The sequence below is a fragment of the Ranitomeya variabilis genome, chromosome 6, assembly GCF_051348905.1.
Source record: "Ranitomeya variabilis isolate aRanVar5 chromosome 6, aRanVar5.hap1, whole genome shotgun sequence".
Classification (NCBI taxonomy): Eukaryota; Metazoa; Chordata; class Amphibia; order Anura; family Dendrobatidae; genus Ranitomeya; species Ranitomeya variabilis.
In genome coordinates this window covers 101,852,249-101,874,872 of record NC_135237.1, presented here as the reverse complement: position 1 = coordinate 101,874,872, position 22,624 = coordinate 101,852,249, and the positions used below count along the sequence as shown (strand labels likewise).

At 40.6% G+C, this 22,624-nt stretch overlaps 1 protein-coding gene across 1 annotated transcript in view; it reads right to left on the bottom strand.

Moving 5' to 3' along the window:
- The window catches only part of PLCL2 (phospholipase C like 2), a 252,402-nt gene that overhangs the window by 103,348 nt on the left and 126,430 nt on the right, over positions 1-22,624 (bottom strand). Inside the window, exon 3 of the mRNA XM_077268869.1 lies at positions 4,727-7,207. Coding sequence (XP_077124984.1) covers positions 4,727-7,207 — 2,481 coding nt within the window. The remainder of the gene's footprint in view (positions 1-4,726; positions 7,208-22,624) is intronic.

The following is a 22,624-nucleotide window of genomic DNA, read 5'->3' as shown; positions in this document are numbered from 1 at the left end:
AACCAGTGTCAAAAACTAGACACTTAGAAAAAAAGGCTCAAAACACACTACTATCACAGGAATGAGGCTAAATTCGCTTTACACAACATTCCTTCTGTGCATATGTTGCCCGTATAATGAGATTGCAAAGGACAGCAAGCACACAACTATAAAAGTATCCCTGCTCCTATCATTCATATCTAGGTGGAAGTAAATGGGGTTATGTGTAGTTCATTCCCTTTCCCCATACACGTGTCCCTTCCACTTACTAACAACGCTGTCTCCAATAATCATGCTGAGACCAGCGTCAATATGAATCATGCCAGATCACCGTGTGTGACCTAGGCAGTGCGATAGCGTCGCCCCAACGTGTTTCGTCCAGTATTTACTGGACTCATCAGGATGCTATTATTAATACAATATTTTGTGTTATCACATATAACGGAGCATAGTTGGCTATGATATGAGTGTGTCCAGCATGATTATTGGAGACAGTGTTTTTAGTGCGAAAGTTGAGGTGTGGGTTAAGGGCTTTAGTGCAATACTGAATTTAGGATCTCATTAAAGGGCCCTAGTGCAATATTAGCAAACATTGCTCATTTCCCTCTTGTGGGATGGTTGAACTCATTCCGTGTTGTACCAGTGTCTGGTTATTTAGCAATATCCACTATTGAAAATTAAAAAGTGGATAGACTGTACACAATTTTTGGTGGCCATAAAATTATTAATTTTTATCTATATTATTAAAGGTCATATTTTAGTTATTGTTTGTCCACCAGTCAGTGAATTTCTGGATAAACTCTTTAACAGTAGTATGTGGTTTATGAAAAGGCTCGAAGTACCGGTATATATTATATTGACTAAAAAAAACTTATTTAAAATCATGTGTTTATCAACATCAATCTGAAAGAACATAAAATTGGCACACAAAGTAGAAAAAATAAAGAGGGGCAAATGGAGGTACGTCCACGGCCCCCCACTGGCCAGACGATATTGGTGGACTTGGCCTCCAGTCTAACGTGTGAGACTTTTGTTCTTGCCGAGATAAGCAGTCACTAGATGAGTCTGGCAGCAGCTTTCTTGTAGAGAACACAGCAGCCTTCGGCATAATGAGGCTTTTTCTGTATAGAGAAGTAGGGAGAGATAGGAGCCGGATGAAAGATTGGCCAAACCCTTGTTAAGTTGACAGATATCTATTGTTTATGTGGCCTCTAAATATCCAGTTTCGACTTGGTTATAATCTCGGTATTGATCATTTGTGAGATGATGTTAGACACTCATATGTTTATTGCAAATGACGTAATACTTTGGCGCGTATTAATCAATGCTTTTATACAAGAAAACTTGTGTAAAACACTTTGAAAAACATTGTGTTTGTCACTTTGAACAAACTTGTGTAAAACATTTTTGTGCAATGTGAGGTAGTGCAACAATATTGGGACTTTTGCCGTTTGAAGTAGCGCTGTCAAAACGGGTGCAGCTGTGGAAGATCCAAGGTATGGCTATGCCGGACCATAAAATTATGGTGCTTGGAGGCATACACCACTGAGAAGATGCAATAAATTATTAAGCGGTGTGAACATCCACCCTGTTACATCAAAGTGAACAGTACAATTTTAAAGTCATGTATGATAAGCTGCCACTGATTATAAATTAAAATAGTAACATTCTCCTTAAATGGCAAAAATTATACAAATGTTTAAGGAGTATTATTTAATAAACGGTAGCAGATAATCAGGACCTAGAATAGTCTGAAGATGGTGACCGTTTTGAAGGTGAACTCAAGAGCTATTCTGGGTGCATAACAAAACTTTGGCCCAGTGCATATGCTTACCTTACAATATACAATTTTGATGCTTTTCCTGACTCTTAATACATCCCTTTTGGATACCCATGTAGGATCATAAAATGTAACTAAAATACTTTTGGCCAAAAGCCCTGCGATAGAAAGTTATCAGGCAACATAATAACTCAGTGGTGACTACTGCTTACATTTTATTCATTGTTCACACACCACAGTAATAAATCTCAGATATAATTGTCAAAAATTGCATTGATAACCTGTAAAGTAAACCTTCTACATAATGGTAATGCTAATATGCCAACGGCCCCCAAAACTGGCTTATTGTATAGACAGTGCTTGACTACTAACAATATTTCAATTTTTTCATAAGTTTTGCGGCTGTGCCTAATAATGACAGAACTTTAAAATATTATCTACGCTAACAGAGAGAAATGACTATCCATTTACTATAGAAGAGAAACTTAAGGGCTTGTCCACTATTTGGACAAACCTTTCAGAATCCTTATGTTTCACCCCTGTAAAATAATAACCCTTATACTCACCTCTGCTGCTGGGACCATTCCAGTGATTTTGCCATTGGCTCTCCCAGGAACAACAATCCCATGATCCCTATCGCCAATAAGCGCTGATTTCACTTATCGCTCCTACGGACTTGACATCTAGAAAAAGTAAGAGCTGCTGCTGCTCACTCACTTCCTCTCTGGATGTCATGATTCGTCCAAAGAAGAGAAGACAGAAGTCACCGATGAATGGTGGCAGGGATTGTGTGACATAATGTCACGCAATCCCTGGGAGAGTTAGTGCCAACACCGCTGTAAGGGTAGGCGCACATGTTCAAGAATCAGCAGCGCTTTGAACACAGCATATGTCTGCTAGATAAATTGACATGCTGCGGTCTGGAGAGACGAACCGCATGTCTGTCTCCACAGGTGAACTGCGAGCGTCAGTGCACGCATAGTGGGACATGGGACTTCTTGAAATCCCATCAACTATGCTGTAACATCTGGACGCTGCGAGTTGGACATTACACAAGTACGCAACATCCATCCTGTGTACACCTACCCTAACACCACAGGAAGCAGAGGTAAATATAAGTGGTATTATTTTACAGGGGGGAAACATAAGGATTCAGAAGGGCTTGTTCAATTGGTATACTATCCTTTTAATTTAAGGCAAAGCCTATTTCATCAAACCTCAATCAACAGCACAGACATCTCTACTTGGTACTTTAGTGCCTAGTACGATTGCTGGGGTCACATCTGATAACAAATGTATTCTTTTAATTCTCACGTAAACCAGTAAATCCAGTACTCTAAACTAGCAGAACAGTCATCATAAGGTTTCTAAATCTCCAGAAAGAGAGCTCACCTTGTCGGTCCTAGGCGTGCAGGAGCAGGACCACACGTGCACGTGCAAGAAAAATGTATTTCCAACATTTAAAACATGAATCTACGCAAGTGAAGGGCAACGCGTTTCGAACGCTTGCAGGTGATTTTTTTTGTATGAAATGGGAAATAAATTTTAGGAACTGGTATTTTCTCCTTTATCTTCTAAATCTGTAGGATCTTGGAGCTTTTGTTACATTTCTTTATAGTGTATGCTTGTTTTTGGATAACTCCAGGGAAGTGCAGTGAAGCGTGTGCACTCAAGTCAGATGATCTTTCACATGTCAAAAGTAAAATAATGTCCGCCTCTTTCAAACAAAGCAAAACATTAAACCTTTGAATTAAAACAGGATCCTTAAATATTTGTTTAAACCACATGTTAGCATTTCAGGACGAACAGAACTACGTTCCAGCCACCAGTAATGAAACTGCTGCAGTGAGTATGAAGGAGAACCTGTCACGAGAGGCAGACTGCTCAGAATATGAAGAATGTCTGCCTGCCCTCACATAAACTAGAAAATTTAGCTTGTGACCAGACTACAGGCACCAATCCAACAGTGTGACCTCTACTTGACTGACACAATTTATTCAAATAAATTATTTCAACCCAAATCTTTTTGACTATGATGGAAAAATGTATATGCCCTGGAATAATTTCAAGGCAAAACCCCAGGTCTGGCAAAATGTTTTAGATATGGCAATGGTGGGAAAAGTCTTTTTTGATGCTGCTCTGTAGAGGACTGATCTTCAAAGTTGATACATACATGCTGCTTTTGGTCTATAGAATGATGGTGGAGATTGCAGAAAGGGGACTAAGCATAAGGAAGAGTACTCCCATGACTAAACAGACCCTCAGAGCCATAAAGTGTCTATTGTTTTGATTGCTACAAAACCTTAAGGCTGTGTTCACAAGTTGCAGATTTTTCGTGGTTTTGTCGCTATAAAAACGCAAAAAAAAGCATACATTATGCATCTCATCATTTAGAATGCATTCCGCAATTTTTGTGCACATGATGCGTTTTTTCCGTGAAAAAAACGCATCGCGGTAAAAAAACGCAGCATGTTCATTAATTTAATTTTGCGGATTTCCCACTATATTATTGCATTGGGAACCTCCGGAAAAAAACGCACCAAAAACGCGGTAAAAAAACGCGCAAAAAACGCATGCGGATTTCTTGCAGAAAATGTCCAGTTTTGCTCAGGAACTTTCTGCAAGAAATCCTGAACGTGTGCACATAGCCTTAGCCCCCATCTTGTTTTCAAAGTATTTTTATATGGCAGTGGCCCCTCAAGCACAAAGACCAAAAAATGACTATCACCAATGCATCCATAACCTGCTAAGTTGTGTCAAAGGAGTTAAATTAAAGGTGCTGTTTAATATGAGATTCCCCTCTAAATTTCAGATGCCCACATTTGAAATGTAGGAAGCCACAGCCAGACAGACATTTTTTTAGATGACATTCAGACAGATGTCTGTCCATATCATACATTAAGTGGAATACATTTTTCCACCTAATTTGGAGGTAAGCTTAGTTTCTTACCTTAATGCTTTTCTTACCTGCATGTTTTCACGTAGATCTGTGGCGTCTCTTATAGGCTGAATGGCATTTTTGAAGATTTCATCAATTGACTTTATCAGTAATGTCCGCATTGATGCATAATCTCTTGACTTCTTCGCTTTCCTAACGGACAGACCGCGTTTATGAGGTTTGCCTCCACCCCTGCGATTTGTAATAGCTACATGGACAAATAAAGAGGCATGAGCCAAAACATCTCCAGTTAAAGATTGTAGAGGAACATGTCTGTAGCCAGGTTGTAGACACTCAAATGGGATGGTATACTGTCCGATAAACTCATCTCCAATATAGTCATCATCAAGCACCACAAAGCGAACCATTGTTAGTTCTGGAAGATTAACCTGAAACTCAAAGCTTTCATCGAATATTGGATTGTCTCCATTCTGATGCACGGTTTTTGTCCTCTGTTCTGCGCAGTCTGCAGGTATTCCATGAATTTCGACATAGACATAGGGATCCACAACATCTCCTTTAGCTCCTGACCCTTTAGGTTTTGGAAAATTCTGACCACTTATTATTTTAATATGAAGAAGCTGAGGAGAAACTCCAGGCACAGAATCTTTTGTGTTTGCACTAAAAAAAGAGACCTCCTCGCGCATTATGGCCGGTCGTAGAACAAATCCACAGTTTCCATTCTGTCGAAACCAGCCAATGTTAAGATCCATCATTAGACCTGGAGTCTGAAAGTTCATAGCAACTATTTGGCAACCACATTTCCAATAATCTTGCGGGTTCATATTGCTGGAGTCTATTCTCATTGGGCTTGGGAATATCCGAGACAGAAACTTTTTGTTATAGTTAACAAAATCACCAGGACTGTCAATTGCATATTTGCCAGCGGCCACTTCATTGAAGGAGCACACTTCCCAATATTTCTGGTTCTGGAAAGATGTTTGGAAATCTGTGAACTGAACGGATTTACAAAGGCTAACAAGGTCAGAGAGCTCTTTGCAAAGCTGTATTCGCTTCACAGGTACTATATTTTGCTGCTCTTCTCCTTTCTCTACCCTTTGCGACATTTCTACTCCTTCATCTTCATCCGTAACATCGCCTTCAAACCCCGAGCACTCAGGGGGGAGTTTTTTAGTCTTTATTAATATTTTGCCTTTTAAAATCTCAGGAGATGGAAGATAGGCATCTTCTGCATTTGGTGGAGTGGTATAAAGTTTATCTCCTAGGATTTTTTTCATGTGTTGAACCATGACTTTCTGCTGCTTGATGGAGCAATGGTTTTCCAAGCAAAGAATCAATGGGAACTCCGATGCATGGAAGACATATTTGTTAATGATGTCAATCACACTGCGAAAAACAATCTGTGTTGTCATTGTATGGCCAGTGTAAATGACAGGTTCATTATCTGGACCATCCCAGACATCTAGTTCTACACTTCTGCACCCCATTTTGAGAGCACGAATATACCCAGTAATATCTGAAGGACCCCTAAATTGATCTTCTATTAAATATGTATTATGGGATGAATTTATATAATAGTGGGATAAAGGTTGTGTCATATCTTGGCAAACTTTTTTGTGTTCTGGATCGAAAATACAACTATCTGGAGACATAAGATAATTTGTAAAGCCATCCAAAGAGAGGCAACCTTTCTCCTTGCCTTTAGATGGTTCATACTTCTTGATAATGTCAAGGCTGATTTCTTCTGTTACCTGTGCAACACCTTGCTCTGCTTCCAAGAACATCATGAGGTCCTTTGTGTCCAAATATTCCTTATTGCTGGAGAACTGCACTAGCAAAAAGTAAATCTCTGGTCTAGTGCAAAGTTCATGGAAAACTTCAATAAACTCATCTTGGGTTACATCAGTGTGACTTTTATCTTTCGATTTCTGCAACTCTTTGAATTTTAATTCAATTTTGCTGCTTTTAAGACCTGGGTTTAATCTCTTTATAAATTGCACAGCTTTACATAGAGGTACCTGTCCCGCATTCTCCTCATCTACTTCCCTGAACATTTGAGAAAGCCATGACATCCGCATGTTATCCTGGAAACTTTCAATCATGTCAAGAGTATGCTTCCCGTATGAAATTAAATATCGTAAACCAGTTACCCAAATATTGGCAACATCAGCAGAGTTTGCAACAAGATCTAAGGATTCATAATTATCGCCATATATTATAGAAAAAGCACAGTCTTCTGAAATCTGGTCATAAATTCCATTGCTACGAAAAATATCTGTATTTTTTCCAGTTCGGACCTCTTTTACAGATTTAATGTCTATTTTTGCCTTTTCGGAATCTTTCTTTGAAGGCTCCCATCTCAAAGATTGCATATCTGCATCTAAAAGAAAGTATCTGTGATAGATCCTGGAGTTGGACCGGACTTTTTTCAGTTCTGATCCTTCAACCATTGAATTGATGCAATCACTTGCGCTGCTGATCTTTTTCTCGGCTGGCATACTGCTGAATGATACGGTCTTCTTTCGTTCTCGCTTCTGCTTTGTGCCGTCCTAGAAATGAAAGTTATAAGAAAAAGATTACTTACAAAAAGGAAAAAAAAAACAAGAAAAATAACAGAAGATAAATAATGAAAACAAAAAGTTTGCAAGATAGGAATTACTTTTATTTCTTCTAAGAATCTGTTCTCTGCCGCTACTTCAGAATATGCTTAACACAAAAATTCCTCAAATTAATAGATTACTGCAAAGGCATAATTAGTCAAAGTAAAAGTACTATTTTTGAAGGCGTTTTCCAGTTTCCAGTTGATAAAACAGTGGTACTTACAGTCTCCCTGCTCCAGCACAAACTCTCCGCTGCTGCTCCCAATGATTGTTTACAGGCTTCATCGGTACCTTCACAACTACAGCACATGAGACCGCTGCAGCCAATCATTGGGTTTATTGACTAGCTGCCCACATCTGCAGCCCACGCCACGTTGGCTGTAGTGGTCATGACATCACCACCACCACCGTCTGCAAACGGGAAAGTCGGCGCTGAAGCGGGTCAAGCAGAATAAGGCCAATGAGTTGAAGAAACTTTAGAGAGGAAAACCCTTTAAAAGACACTGGATAGAAAATTTAAGATATTTTACAGATTTAATTTATCCACATATAATATTTAATCATATAAAATAAGCTACTTCTCCAATAGTGGAGAACTTCCTACATATGTTTGCCGTAAAAGAAGATTTCCTATGCTAGACATTTTGGCACATTTAAGGATGGCCACCTCTTCACCCACACCACTGTGAAGTAGATTCAAGTCCCAGTGGTGGAACCCATATTTTGACAGGATATACCCTAAATGTCTAACCAGGGAAACACCCCTTTAAAAAACAACTCTCCAACACTTAACATATGGAACAAATATAGTAATCAGCACGTGTGTAATAGGTGTTTTGCATTAGTATTCTTAAGCCTTAGCGCTCGTGCACACGACCGTAATAATCAAACGAGTGCATATCCGTGGTTTTGACAGTCGCACTCGTCCCAATATTATTCAATGAGGCAGTCCACAAATCCGATTTTTTTCCTCGGACTAAGAAGTATGCACAAGTAGCCTCCGATAATTATAATTTTATGGCACTCAGCCATTCACGTCTCTGGGTTTGTGGAAAACATTAGACTGCACTCAGATGACAGACTGAATGAAAAAACAGACTGCACTATGATGTATGATCAAACTCTGATCACAGTTTGATCATAGTGCAATTATCATAATCGGCCAGATTCTCTCAGATGACCTTTGCTTTAAAGTGATTGTCACATCCGGGCAACCCCTGTCCCTTTAACCCATAAGAGGTCCTTTTGGTCACCCTTCTGTGAACCAACAAAAATGGCCTCCATATAAAACGCCATTACATGAACAGCTGGGAACATCTTACCACAACAAAATATTAAAACATAATATGCCGATTGCTAATATCTTGAATAACCTGACCCGCAGCGAATAGTCAAGTCACACTTGAAAGGGTTACGATTACACAGTTCCCTTTAATCAGAACATTTACCAGAGCAAATCGTAATTTATGAAACTATTTAGCAACAGTAAAATACATGTAACCAAAGATACAAATGTACAGATCACAGCAAATTATGCTTTCAATCAAATGTGGGTTTTAGCTGAGGTGGCTTTTCTAAATCTGGTTGCAGACATTTAGGAGACCACAACAAAGTTCATCAAACCAAAGTATGGCATGTAATATTTCAGAATACTTTGAAAATGCACTTGGAGGCTGCAGCTGTCGGCCTAGGTTGGAGCCAGGAGATTTAGTATTAACACAGTGTGCTGTGACTGGGCTTCATAAGCTAATTCTGAGCCAACTAGAAAGTTAAAAAAGGACAAGGACAACAGAAAGAACACTTAGAAGAACGTACACCTTCAACCTAGATGTGTAAGTGCTTCTATACAGAACTAACATTTATGGTTAAAATCTCCCCGCAAAATTCTAACACAGTTTTTGAGTAACTCCATATCTCCAAAGACCTGTGACGTTCACCTGCTCTTGATTGTTCAAACCTCGTGAGAGTCCGTGACATTTGGGGAGTCATAAAGGCCAGATACAATGAGCTGGATGTGCTGCCTCTATCAGCCAAGTACTTGCAACATTACACAAGTGAGAGATGCTGAATACTTTGATGCTACTTTTAGACCTCAATTTGGCACATTCATTCGAAACTAGAGACACCTATAAGCCATCAATGCTTTAGATGGCAATGTCAGCAGAGACATGATAAGAAAATAGCGTCGCTTGTTCTAAGTTATTTCATTATGACAGGTCTCTGGTCCGCACATTTGGCTGCCATGCTATGCTCCATGGAAAGATAATCTGCACATAACTAAGAGGAAGCACACATATGATAGGGCAGACTGTCACAGACTGATTAATGGCTTCTATGTAGGTTATACAGCCTTTTACACTGAAAGAAATTCTGTTACATAATAACTAATAAAAGTAATATTTGTATGTAAAAAGAATTGTACCATCAACGGACATAATTGATCTCATATGACAAGAAAATAGGCTACCTTCAAGGATATGTTACCAGAAAATCTATAATTCCTCTGTTTTTACAGGTCATGTCCCAATTACAACTTTTTTCTTTTAATTTAAATTTAGTGTATACACTGAGAAAAGCTCCAGAAGTACAGAACATGTACAATGTGCCCATTAGTGGTAAAATAGTCAACTTTTTGCCTCCATCTTTCTGTTAGTTTACTTCAAGAAAAAAACAGACATAACCAGCTAGACTATTAAATCCCAAGGATTTCAATAAAGAGAGAAAAAGGCATAAGAGTGTAAGATGAACACACTAGAGATTTCTACAGTTTGAACCCTAATAGAGCGTTGGCAAGTGGGCACCACAAGAGAAAGTAGCAAGAACTGCATCATCAGGAACTGCAGGACGAACCACATGGTTCTTGTGGGGAAGACACTGGAGGGGAAACCAGGTCAGATGACAGCAGTGGCGCAGTTATTAATTATAAAAGATTTGGAGAGCAGAGAAGAGGAGAAGTTCTGGACCTGTGTTGAGACGGAAGTCCTATGCAGCGGAGTTGGCTTGTAGCCACCATTGAGAGTGAGGAACTGAGTGACCATAACCAAGTGACCAGAACAGAGTAACCAAATCCAAGTGAGGAACCAAGTGACCAGATCTGACTGAAGAACAAAGTAACCAGATCCGAGTGACCATTGTTGGCTTTACCCTTTGATATTGTGCCATAGGCACCACATATATTTATGTAAATCAAATAAATATCTGTTGGTTAAGTTACCACTGAGTCCTAATTCTCTGCGCTGTTGCATCCACGTCTGTTTACAACAGATCGAGGTAATAGACGTAGAAAGTGCACAACTTGCAGAACGGGGGCAACCATGGGTGTGGGGAGTAGTGAATATTCATTTTTCTTTAGCAGTGGGCACAGGTTTTAGCCGCAGTAGTCGGCTCCTGCCCCCTGCCACACACTGCTCCACCGCTGCTGTACCCCAGTACACGCTGCATTCAACTATATCGGTATCATAGATGCCGATACAGTTGAAAGCAATAATGGAGGAGAAAGCGTCACATGAAGCTTCCTCCCCCTCATTCCCCTCTGCCTCTGACACAGACGGTACGTGATGACGTCACGTCAACGCGCGCCATGCTGTGTTCTGGGCAAATGACAGTGCAACTGCTGAGACCGGATCAGAAGCGCAAGCACAGCGCGAAACAGCCGTCGTTTGTTCCTGCTCACAGTAACTCCTTTTCCTCACCCTCCCGGCCATGGAATTTTAATGAAGATTGAATAAAATTGGGATTTTGAGATCGGTGAATGTCTTCTCTGCTTTTTTTATATATATATATATATATATATATATATATATATATATATATATATATATATATATATATATATATATATATATATATATATATACACACACACATACTGGTGCTAATAAAGTCCATTGGATGCTGGTGCACCCTTTTATTTTCCTACTGTACAGCATCCATCTAGGACATCTGCTAAACCAATAGGTATGATATAAGCTTTTCATGACATCTATATATATATAATTGTCTAAGGGGTAAGTCCATCTGTTTGTCTGTAACTAACTTCCGTAACGGAAATCCCGCGTCGCTGATTGGTCGTGGCCGCGAATTGGCCCCTCCCTACTCTCCTCCAGTCAGTGCCCCCTCCCTATTCCCCTCCAGTCAGCCCCAGTGTGTCGCCCCATCCCGGACCAAATTTTTACTATTGATGCTGCCTATGCAGCATCAATAGTAAAAAGATATAATGTTAAAATAATAATAAAAAAATTTTGCTATTCTCACCTTCCGACGTCCACTGATGCTGCCGCCAGCTACCGTTCCCAGTGATGCATTGCGAAATTACCCAGATGACTTAGCTGTCTCGAGCCCGCTAAGTCATCTGGGTAATTTCGCAATGCATCACTGGGAACGGAAGCTGGCGGCAGCATCGCGTGCATCATGACAGCTTCGGTGGACGCCGGAGAGTGAGTATATAACTATTTTTTATAACTATTTATTTTATTTTTTTTAACAGGGATATGGTGCCCACACTGCTATATACTACGTGGGCTGTGTTATATACTGCGTGGCCTGTGTTATATACTGCATGGCCTGTGTTATATACTACGTGGGCTGTGTTATATACTACGTGGGCTGTGTTATATACTACGTGGACTGTGTTATATACTACGTGGGCTGTGTTATATACCACGTGGCCTGTGCTATATATTACGTGGGCTGTGTTATATACTGCCTGGCTGCTATATACTACGTGGGCAGTGTTTTATACTGCGTGGGTTGTGCTATATACTACGTGGCCTGTGTTATATACTGCGTGGGCTGTGCTATATATTATGTGGGCTGTGTTATATACTACGTGGCTGCTATATACTACGTGGCTGTCCTATATACGTGGCTGTGCTATATACTACGTGGCTGTGCTATATACTACGTGGCTGTGCTATATACTACGTGGCTGTGCTATATACTACGTGGCTGTGCTAAGCGCCACGTACATACATACATACATACATAGTCTAGAATACCCGATGCGTTAGAATCTAGCTACCATCTAGTATTCAATAAATGTCATTATTCCTTATGGGTGAGGGATGCCTGTGGCAGATGCCTAACAGCTGCATCTGTCTTAAAAAGCTGTTAAAAAAAGCTTATGATGAATACGATAAAGGGTCTAATATAGCGTATGAGTGAGTGACAAATGCCTCTACTAGGTCTCAGTCATGGTCTCTTTTTAAAGACATATGTTGGGAGATTCTTCCTACTATACACAATGCAAACTAAAACTACATGCGAATAAGGTATTACGTCTCCTAAACATAGTAGCACCTACAGAGTTATACTCTAACTTCTCCTATCCCTTATAATACCTATAAATACTGAAAAGGAATCTGTCACTTGATTTATGCTGTCCAAAAAAAGGTGGATTGAATAAAAGTTTGGCTGGAGGAATATAACCAGGTATGTTTTATTCTGAAACGCTCCGATGTTTCAGAGATAACATATTTTAAAGAGCCAACCTCACCCTACATCACTCTAGTTGATTGGATTGGCAGCTCTGTCCTCAAGTACGCACATGTAGGAAACTTGTTGATCAACTAGAGCAGTGCAGAGTAAAGCCACCCGGGGCTGGACTAGTCTCTTCAGTCCATATAATAATTCCTATAATCAAGTAGATTGAATGTAATGTTGTAATGGTTAGTGCCTACCTCAATCTGAATTAAGGACATATGGGCAAAGCAGTATCCACTACAAATTCGCAGCAGTGCCACTGAGCCATGTTACTGTGCCAAAGCTCATTAGGAGACTATGAAGCCCATGAACAAAAGGACATGAATTTACATGAAATGTACAGAATTTACTAAGATTTTGTGGGAGACTTGACATTAGCATAAATTTTAAATGAGTCTTAAATGTTTTTTTCCAGACTTAGGATATTGATAACCTATTGATGTCAATAGGACCTAATCTGCTTTTCTAGGCAACATTCACCACACGAGAATGATGAAGCTGTGCCTGTTCTGGCTGTCCACGGTTTACATCCGGCTGACACTGCCAGAGCAAAAATATCAGAACGTGGGGATGCAAAGTGTTAGGCCCGCAGCAATCTTCATTAGGACAAATCATCAATAGGATAAGCCTGACTAATTCTCCATAAGTCATTGTTTAATATAAGTTTACCAAAATGATAAGCTGACCACTGCAGCCCCTGGTACAGGAAAAATCTCCGGGAGAATCTGCAGATCGCCATATATTTTTGAATGCCAACCATTGAAATGAGTGGCCAATCCTACAACATGTGTAAGCCTGGTCAGACAGAACAAGGGTCATTCATTGTTTGTACCTAATGATGATCAGCGAGTCACAAAAAAAAAAAAAAAAAAAATAGAAATCTTTCTTTACCTAAAACCTTGTCTTAATGACATGGTAATAGCAATTTCTGCTTATGATTAAGATGAACCTCGCAGTGAGCAAAATGCTTGTCATGTTTCAAATTGCAAATATCCTGAGCAAAAAGCGATTCCAATATTTACAATAACATTCTTTCTAAGAGCCAGATGGCGAGATGCTCATATCCTCATGCCGTGTTACGCTACACACTTGGACTAAACGCACAATGATTATCTCACAACTCTACTGCCTGATGCTAGGAGGGAAACTAACCTCCAGTACCGTTCTGATGGGATCTGGACCCAACATGAAGCTTTCTCTGCTCCTCTCTAATGAATCCTCGCGACAGCAGACTCATACTGCAGCACTACACATGTGGGGCTGAATGCCTGCGAGCCATAACATCAGCTCTGCATATGGCCAGCATTTGTCTACTAATTCTGTGCTTAACCCGTTTGTAGTAAGGAAGCTGAACTATCCCAATATGAAAAAGCTGAGGATAAACGCATAGTCTTAGACTAACTACAGTGTGTCCGTAAAGTCATGGTGCACTTTTGACCAGTAACAGGAATCTATTTATAGTTTACATTTTGGCGCCCTTTCTTTGGCCCAATCATATCAGACCTGTTCATGAGGAGAGATAACAAGAACCAATCAAACAACACAAACTCATTTAAGCTGTTGCTGAGCCCCCAGTCAGACTAAGCCCTGATAAACTGAACTCTGATTAATACACTGCCAGGTCTCTGACATCATGCAACCACAAGCTTATGCCAGCAGTGTGGTTTTTCATGTCAGTCGAGATGTGGAAGGTACAGAGGAAAGTTCACTGTGTTCTGTGGCTGGATTTTTGCAGAAGATTGTGTTTAGCGATGAGGCGACCTTCCTTATCTGGCTACTTTCTCACATCCATCGGTACGGGGCCGTCGCAAACCGTTGGTCCGACGTACTGACGGACGTTGTGCTAAATTTAGCACAATGTGGGCAGCGGATGCAGTTTTACAACGCATCCGCTGCCCATTGTGAGTTCCGGGGAGGGGGGGGCGGAGTTCGGGCCACGCATGCGTGGTTGGAACGGGCGGATTCGACGGACGAAAAAACGTTACATTGAACTTTTTTTCGTCACGAGGGACCGCTAAAACACGACGCATCCGTCGCACGACGGATGCGACGTGTGGCCATCCGTCACAATCTGTCGTCCACTAAAGTGTATGGTAAAAAAACGGATCCTGCGGGCACATTTGCAGGATCCGTTTTTTGGCCATAACGACAGATTGCGACGGAGCTCAGAAGACGGAAGTGTGAAAGAAGCCTCTGTGGACATGTTCATTGCCACAACGTCCGAATACGGGCAGCTGAACATCCTCATGCCTACGTTGAGTATGAACATAACACCCCTAAAGTGAATGTGTGGTGTGGCCTGATGCATGATAAGGTGATAGGCCCATTTTTTTTCGCGGAGCGGTCTGTGACGGCAAATACGTATCTTGACATGTTGGAATTGTATGCAGTGCCACAATTTCTAGAAGGTGTCATCTCTCAACAGGACGGTGCTCCTCCACACTACGCCACCATTGTTCGTGAGTTTCTGGATAGAACATTTCCCCGGAGGTGGATAGGCAGGGGTTCTGTCAAGCCATAGCCACCACGATCCACAGATCTGACACCCTTAGACTTTCACTTTTGGGGTTATGTGAAGTAACATGTGTATATTGAACATATCAACGACATTAATCACTTAAAACAGAGAATCACAGACGTTATTCACTCTGTTACACCAGACGTCTTTACCTGTGAGTGGCACGAACTTCACTATCGTTTACATGTGTGTACGGCAATAAATGGAGACCACATTGAACTGCACTGAATAGGTATGAAACTGGGAGAGTTTTTCTTTTATTTAGTACAGATTTCACATTTCTATCGGTTTTTTTTGTTGTTTTCCAGTGACTAGTCAAAAGTGCACCATGACTTTATGGACACACTGTATTAATCTGTATTAATAGTACATCTATGATTGCCCAGCTACCCATCCAACAATTCATCCGTCAATTTACAAGAGCGAAGATAGGGTTCAATCTCAGCAAAATTACCATCACTGTAGACTAAGCTTATATACAAACATATATTAGGATGGCCAGTCTTGTAATAGGGACACTTTACAGGGGGCATCACTATCATGGCCGGCCATGGCAGAGACCACATTGATATTTATGGCATGACACCATGGTGGGCATTGGTAGGCTGCCGGGGATACATTCTGAGTGCAGCAAGTTATTACCAAGAAAAGACTGGAGAAGACCAAGTTCTTGGCATTGGAAAAGCAAATAGGAATTTGAAGGATACGTGGCAGTATCTTATTTTTATTAATATGCACATTATACAGAGCATTTTATCAAAAGTGAGGAGTACATGTGTATATACATATATAGGAAGGTCATCAGATTACAATGGAAACTAAAATTCCAGCAGTGGTGACCAGGCCTTCCTTACTGTACACTGTGCGTTTGGTAACTGGGTCTACGGAGCCAGATACAATCAGTTACCGTATATCATCTGTCTCAGCAGAGGCAGTAACTATCCCTACAAATAAGGACTTAAAATCTGTAAGCCACTACCAACAGATACCTTTCCCATGTCACCAGTCAAGAGGTGGTCAGTCATATGTGGTCACTCTTGACAAGCCCTCATGTACACATCTGGTAGTCAGCAGTATGGTACTAATTTTATACATAGGTATACAACACTAACAAAATCGTTAGAGAGGTAGTGTTACTTCAAAAGAACTGCCGTTTACATACAGAGTCCAAGCTCCAGCAGAACATGAAGGCTGTCAAGCTCCATAATACATACTCATATGGGTTCCTTTGCATGAGACTTAGGGCAGGTCCACATGACCATGTGTTTTCTCATCCAAGAGAACAAATGACTCTGATCGGCGTTTGATCAGAGTGTGAGCACAGTGTGATCCAATTCACTTGGATGAAGAGAAGATGGAGAACAACATTTCTCCCTTTTCCTCATTCTGTGAGGCCGTGGAAATTGGATTGTACTCAGATGTCATCTGTGTGCAGTCCTATGTTTCCCGACACTCACTGACTTGCATGGCCAAGTATAATCAGAATATCGGAACACACTTGAGCATGCAGCGAATTTGAGCATGCAGCAAATTTGAGCATGCAGTATCAGACCGAAGAAAAAATCAGATATGCTCATAGACTAACATTAGTCTGAGTGTGATCAGGCATTCTGTCAGATCATATTTGGACCGAAAATACATTCATCTGCACCAGCCCTTAAGTGAACTCAAGACACAATAAGTGGGCACATTTTCTTAAGTAAAAGGCACAAGGGAACACATATTTCCAGGAATATAGTGCTGGACTCCCAGGAATTAGCCATGTGTGTCATATTCAATAAATATTTCATACTAACAGTTTGATGGAAAATCTCCTATGACACAAATAAACCCCTGAAAATCTACACGAGTACAGTAGTATAATAAAACCGCAATGCATTATACACTCCAAATCTTCTGATAGATCTCAGAGGCATTGCACCTGAAAAAGATATTTTGCAAGTGACAGCAATGCCGTCAGCTATTATTTGGAACATGAATTCTCAATACTGTGAATTAATCTATGAAAACTAAATACAAATTATTCATAAGTCATTAAATGCGCTGACGCCTGTTAAATCTATATTTTGAAGAGCTATTTGACTGATTTATCATAATGGAGGGTAGCGCAGAGGAGCAGGTGCCCTATGGGTACTGTACAAATGCAGAATACAGATTTGTTTATAGATGGAATAAAACAGCCCATAGTACAGTATAGTTAGTTTGCTGGGTAGAATTGTATCTATCTAGGATAAGTGTATTGCCAACACCCCTAATAAACGCTATAGAAATTACAACCAGTTTGAACGCTCTTGACAGCTTTTCAGATGTTTATGAGCAGTAATTATGGATAGCAAGGCAACAAGCAGAATAAAAGGCTTATAATGCAGAATGAGAACACTGCATTAAATATCCTTTCCACTAAACCAATAAATATGTGGTATAAGAATACTTTTTGACTCAGCAATAGAAAAATTATTGAACATGGCACACAATATATAAATGATTGAATAGTTTTCTTATGAACACACAGCTGGTATCAAACGCTTATGACATTAAGCTCAGCACAAAAGGAGCATTGTTTATATCCGAAAGTCTCATGTTCGAAGATCATGGTTTTAAAGTCATATTTTAAAGTGTTATCCAGTAAAACAAAAAAATTAAAATACCTCGTTAAGGCGGTCTGTGTCAATAGTCCCACAATGTGGAACACTGTCAACTGTATGCTACAGAGACTGGTTGCTGACACATTCCTACATTATATAAAATACCGTTTCATATGTGCATCATGCAATTCTTAATTTGGCCTGCAATACAGTTGTGGCCAAAAGTATTGACACCCCTGCAATTCTGTCAGAGAATACTCAGTTTCTTCCTGAAAATGATTGCAATCACAAATTCATTGGTATTATTATCTTGATTTAATTTGTCTTAAATGAAAAAACACAAAAGAGAATGAAGCAAAAAGCAAAACATTGATCATTTCACACAAAACTCCAAAAATGGGCCAGACAAAAGTATTGGCACCCTCAGCCTAATACTTGGTTGCACAACCTTTAGCCAAAATAACTGCGACCAACCGCTTCCGGTAACCATCAATGAGTTTCTTACAATGCTCTCCTGGAATTTTAGACCATTCTTCTTTGGCAAACTGCTCCAGGTCCCTGATATTTGAAGGGTGCCTTCTCCAAACTGCCATTTTTAGATCTCTCCACAGGTGTTCTATGGGATTCATAGAATCCCATAGAATCCCATTAGAAGTCTCCAGTGCTTTATCTCAAACCATTTTCTAGTGCTTTTTGAAGTGTGTTTTGGGTCATTGTCCTGCTGGAAGACCAATGACCTCTGAGGGAGACCCAGCTTTCTCACACTGGGCCCTTCAGTATGCTGCAAAATTTGTTGGTAGTCTTCAGACTTCATAATGCCATGCACACAGTCAAGCAGTCCAGTGTCAGAGGCAGCAAAGCAACCCCAAAACATCAGGGAACCTCCGCCATGTTTGACTTTAGGGACCGTGTTCTTTTATTTGAATGCCTCTTTTTTACTCCTGTAAACTCTATGTTGATGCCTTCCTGGGTCTCCTACCATACAGTCCCTTTTCATTCAGACGCCGACGGATAGTATGGGTTGACACTGTTGTACCCTCGGACTGCAGGGCAGCTTGAACTTGTTTGGATGTTAGTCGAGGTTCTTTATCCAACATCCACACAATCTTGCGTTGAAATCTCTTTTCAATTTTTCTTTTCCGTCCACATCTAGGGAGGTTAGCCACAGTGCCATGGGATTTAAACGTCTTGATGACACTGCGCACAGTAGACACAGGAATATTCAGGTCTTTGGAGATGGACTTGTAGCCTTGAGATTGCTCATGCTTCTTCACAATTTGGATTCTCAAGTCCTCAGATAGTTCTTTGGTCTTCTTTCTTTTCTCCATGCTCAATGTGGTACACACAAGGACAGAGGTTGAGTCAACTTTAATCCATGTCAACTGGCTGCAAGTGTGATTTAGTTATTGCCAACACCTGTTAGGTGCCACAGGTAAATTGCAGGTGCTGTTAATTACACAAATTAGAGAAGCATCACATGATTTTTCGAACAGTGCCAATACTTTTGTCCACCCCCTTTTTATGTTTGGTGTGGAATTATATCCAATTTGGCTTTAGGGCAATTCTTTTTGTTTTTTCATTTAAGAAAAATTAAATGAAGATAATAATACCAAAGAATTTGTGTTTGCAATCATTTTCAGGAAGAAACTGAGTATTATCTGACAGAATTGCAGGGGTGTCAATACTTTTGGCCACAACTGTAGTTGTACACTTGCTGCCAATTTCGCTTTAAGAGAACATCTTAAAAGTTTCAGCATTTTAAACTGGCCACATCACAGAATAGTGGCTGTAGAAAAACGGTTTTTAATTTTTTTATTTCACCACTTTGTAGTGGAGATATTAGCTTGTAAATTTTACGGTATAATTTATGTTAAGTCCAAAGTGGTGTTACTAGAGATTTTTCACTGGGGGCGTGTACTTCTTCCACTGTATGATGCTAACCATTCATAAGCAGGCAGCAACATACAGAGGATAAAAGAACACAACCTACAATAGCTTATAACAGGCGTTCTCCTGTGTGATACATTTGATAACAGACAGTCTGCTTTCCTCACTGCAGACTGATTACAAGTATAAGGAGTAGAGAAGAGTTTACCACCACCTTTCAGCTGTCATCTCAGAGCAGTCAGTTAGAGGGGAGTACAGTATAGCTGACAGCACTGTGAAAGGAGAGATATAGCTGTGATAGGTTTAGCTCCCACTAGTATATATCACTGCTTGAGAAAGGTCCACACTTGGGACCGAAACGTTGCACATAGGCCAATAAACCGCACGTGAATTTTCAGCTGTAGGCTTGCTGCCGTCATCATTTTTTTTATATTTATTGCAAAGGTTTGGTACATGCTTGGAAGGCGATTGCACCCTATTATTATTTTGTGCTGCTATATATATATATATGTATACGGTATATACTCGAGTATAAGTCGACTCGAGTATAAGCCGACCCGAGTATAAGCCGACCCCCCTAATTTTGCCACAAAAAAACTGGGAAAACTTATTGACTCGAGTATAAGCCTAGGGTGGAAAATGCAGCAGCTACCGGTGAATTTCAAAATTAAAAATAGATGCTCCATACTGTTCATTATGGCCCCATAGATGCTCCACATAAAGCTGTGCCACATATAATGCTCTGCACCGTTCATTATGGCCCCATAGATGCTCCATAGAAAGCTGTGCTATATACAATGCTCTGCACCTTTGATTATGGCCCCATAGATAGCTGTGCCATATACAATGCTCTGCACCTTTGATTATGGCCCCATAGATAGCTGTGCCATATACAATGCTCTGCACCTTTGATTATGGCCCCATAGATAGCTGTGCCATATACAATGCTCTGCACCTTTGATTATGGCCCCATAGATAGCTGTGCTATATATTACCTCTGCACCTTTGATTATGGCCCCATAGATAGCTGTGCCATATATAATGCTCTGCACCTTTGATTATGGCCCCATAGATAGCTGTGCCATATACAATGCTCTGCACCTTTGACCTTTGATTATGGCCCCATAGATGCTCTACATAAAGCTGTGCCTTATATATAGTGCTCTGCACCTTTGCCCCATAGATGCTGCACATAAAGCTGTGCCTTATATATAATGCTCTGCACCGTTGCCCCATAGATACTCCACATAAAGCTGTGCCATTGCTGCTGCTGCTGCAATAAAAAAAAATAAACACATACTCACCTCTCTTGCTTGCAGCTCCTCAGCGTCCCGTCCCGGCGTCTCTCTGCACTGACTGATCAGGCAGAGGGCGGCGCGCACACTATATGCGTCATCGCGCCCTCTGACCTGCACAGTCAGAACAAGAGGATGCGAAGACAGAGCGGCGCTCGGCGTGTGGAACGAGGGAAGGTAAATATGTAATACTTACCTGCTCCCGGCGTCCCGCTCCTTCTCCCGGACAGCTGGTCTCCGGGTGCCGCAGCCTCTTCCTCTGTCAGCGGTCACCGGCACCGCTGATTAGAGAAATGAATTATGCGGCTCCGCCCCTATGGGAGGTGGAGCAGCCTATTCATTTCTCTAATGAGCGGTCCCATGTGACCGCTGAACAGGGGAAGAGCTGCGGCACCGAAGACTGTGGGACGGGCAGGGGGAGTGCCAGGAGCCCCGGAAGCAGGTAAGTATGCCTCAGCGCCCTCTCCCCCTCACCCGCCGACCGTGACTCGAGTATAAGCCGAGGGGGCACTTTCAGCCCAAAAATTTGGGCTGAAAATCTCAGCTTATACTCGAGTATATATAGTATATATAATTCAGAGACCACCACTGCATCAAAATTCTGTCATGGGCAGCCCAATCTCCAGACCTGTGCCCCATTGAAAACCGCTGGAATGTAATCGAGAGGATGATGGATAGTCACAAGCCATCAAACAAAGAAGAACTGCTTAAATTTTTTTGCCAGAAGCAGTGTGAAAGACTGGTGGAAAGCATGCCAAGACGCATGAAGGCTGTGATTAAAATTCATGGTTATTCCACAAAATATTGATTTCTTGACTCTTCCTAAGTTAAAACATTAGTATTGTTGTTTCCAAATGATTATGAACTTGTTTTCTTTGCATTATTTGAGATGTGAAAGCACTGGGTTTTTTCTTAAATTTTGACCATTTCTCCTTTTCAGAAAAAAAAAAAATATTTATTGCTTGGAAATTCGGAGACATGTCAGAAGTTTATAGAATAAATTAACAATTTACATTTTACTTAAAAATATACCTATAAAGAGAAAAATCAGACAAAACTGAACGTTTTGCAGTGGTCTCTTAACTTTTGCCAGAGCATATATAAAAGTGTGTGCTCTCACCCAGGCGAGTGGGATGATTATTTCTCAATGATCATCCGTCTGCTGTCCATGTGCAATCTGTTTTTTTTTTATTCTTTATTCAGCCACTATTAATCTGTTACAATATCATTTGCCGTTTCCGATGCCACAGAATTGTAATGTATCTATAAAGATCGGATACCATACTGATTGTCCGTATGGCATGCGATTGTTTTTCTCACACTTAACCAATTTCGGAGTAAAATCGCAACATGCTGCAATTTTTTTCTCATGCCGAATACAGGGGAGAAAAAATACTAAGATCTGCACTGCCCATGGAATAACATTGGTCTGAGAGCAATCCAATTTTTTTTATCAGATTACACAAGTCTGATTTACATGCTAGTGTGATCGAGCCCTTAGGGTATGTGCACACGTTCAGGTTTTTTCGCGTTTTTTTCACATTTTTTCATGATAAAAACGCTATAAAAACTCATTAAAAACACATACATTATTCATCCT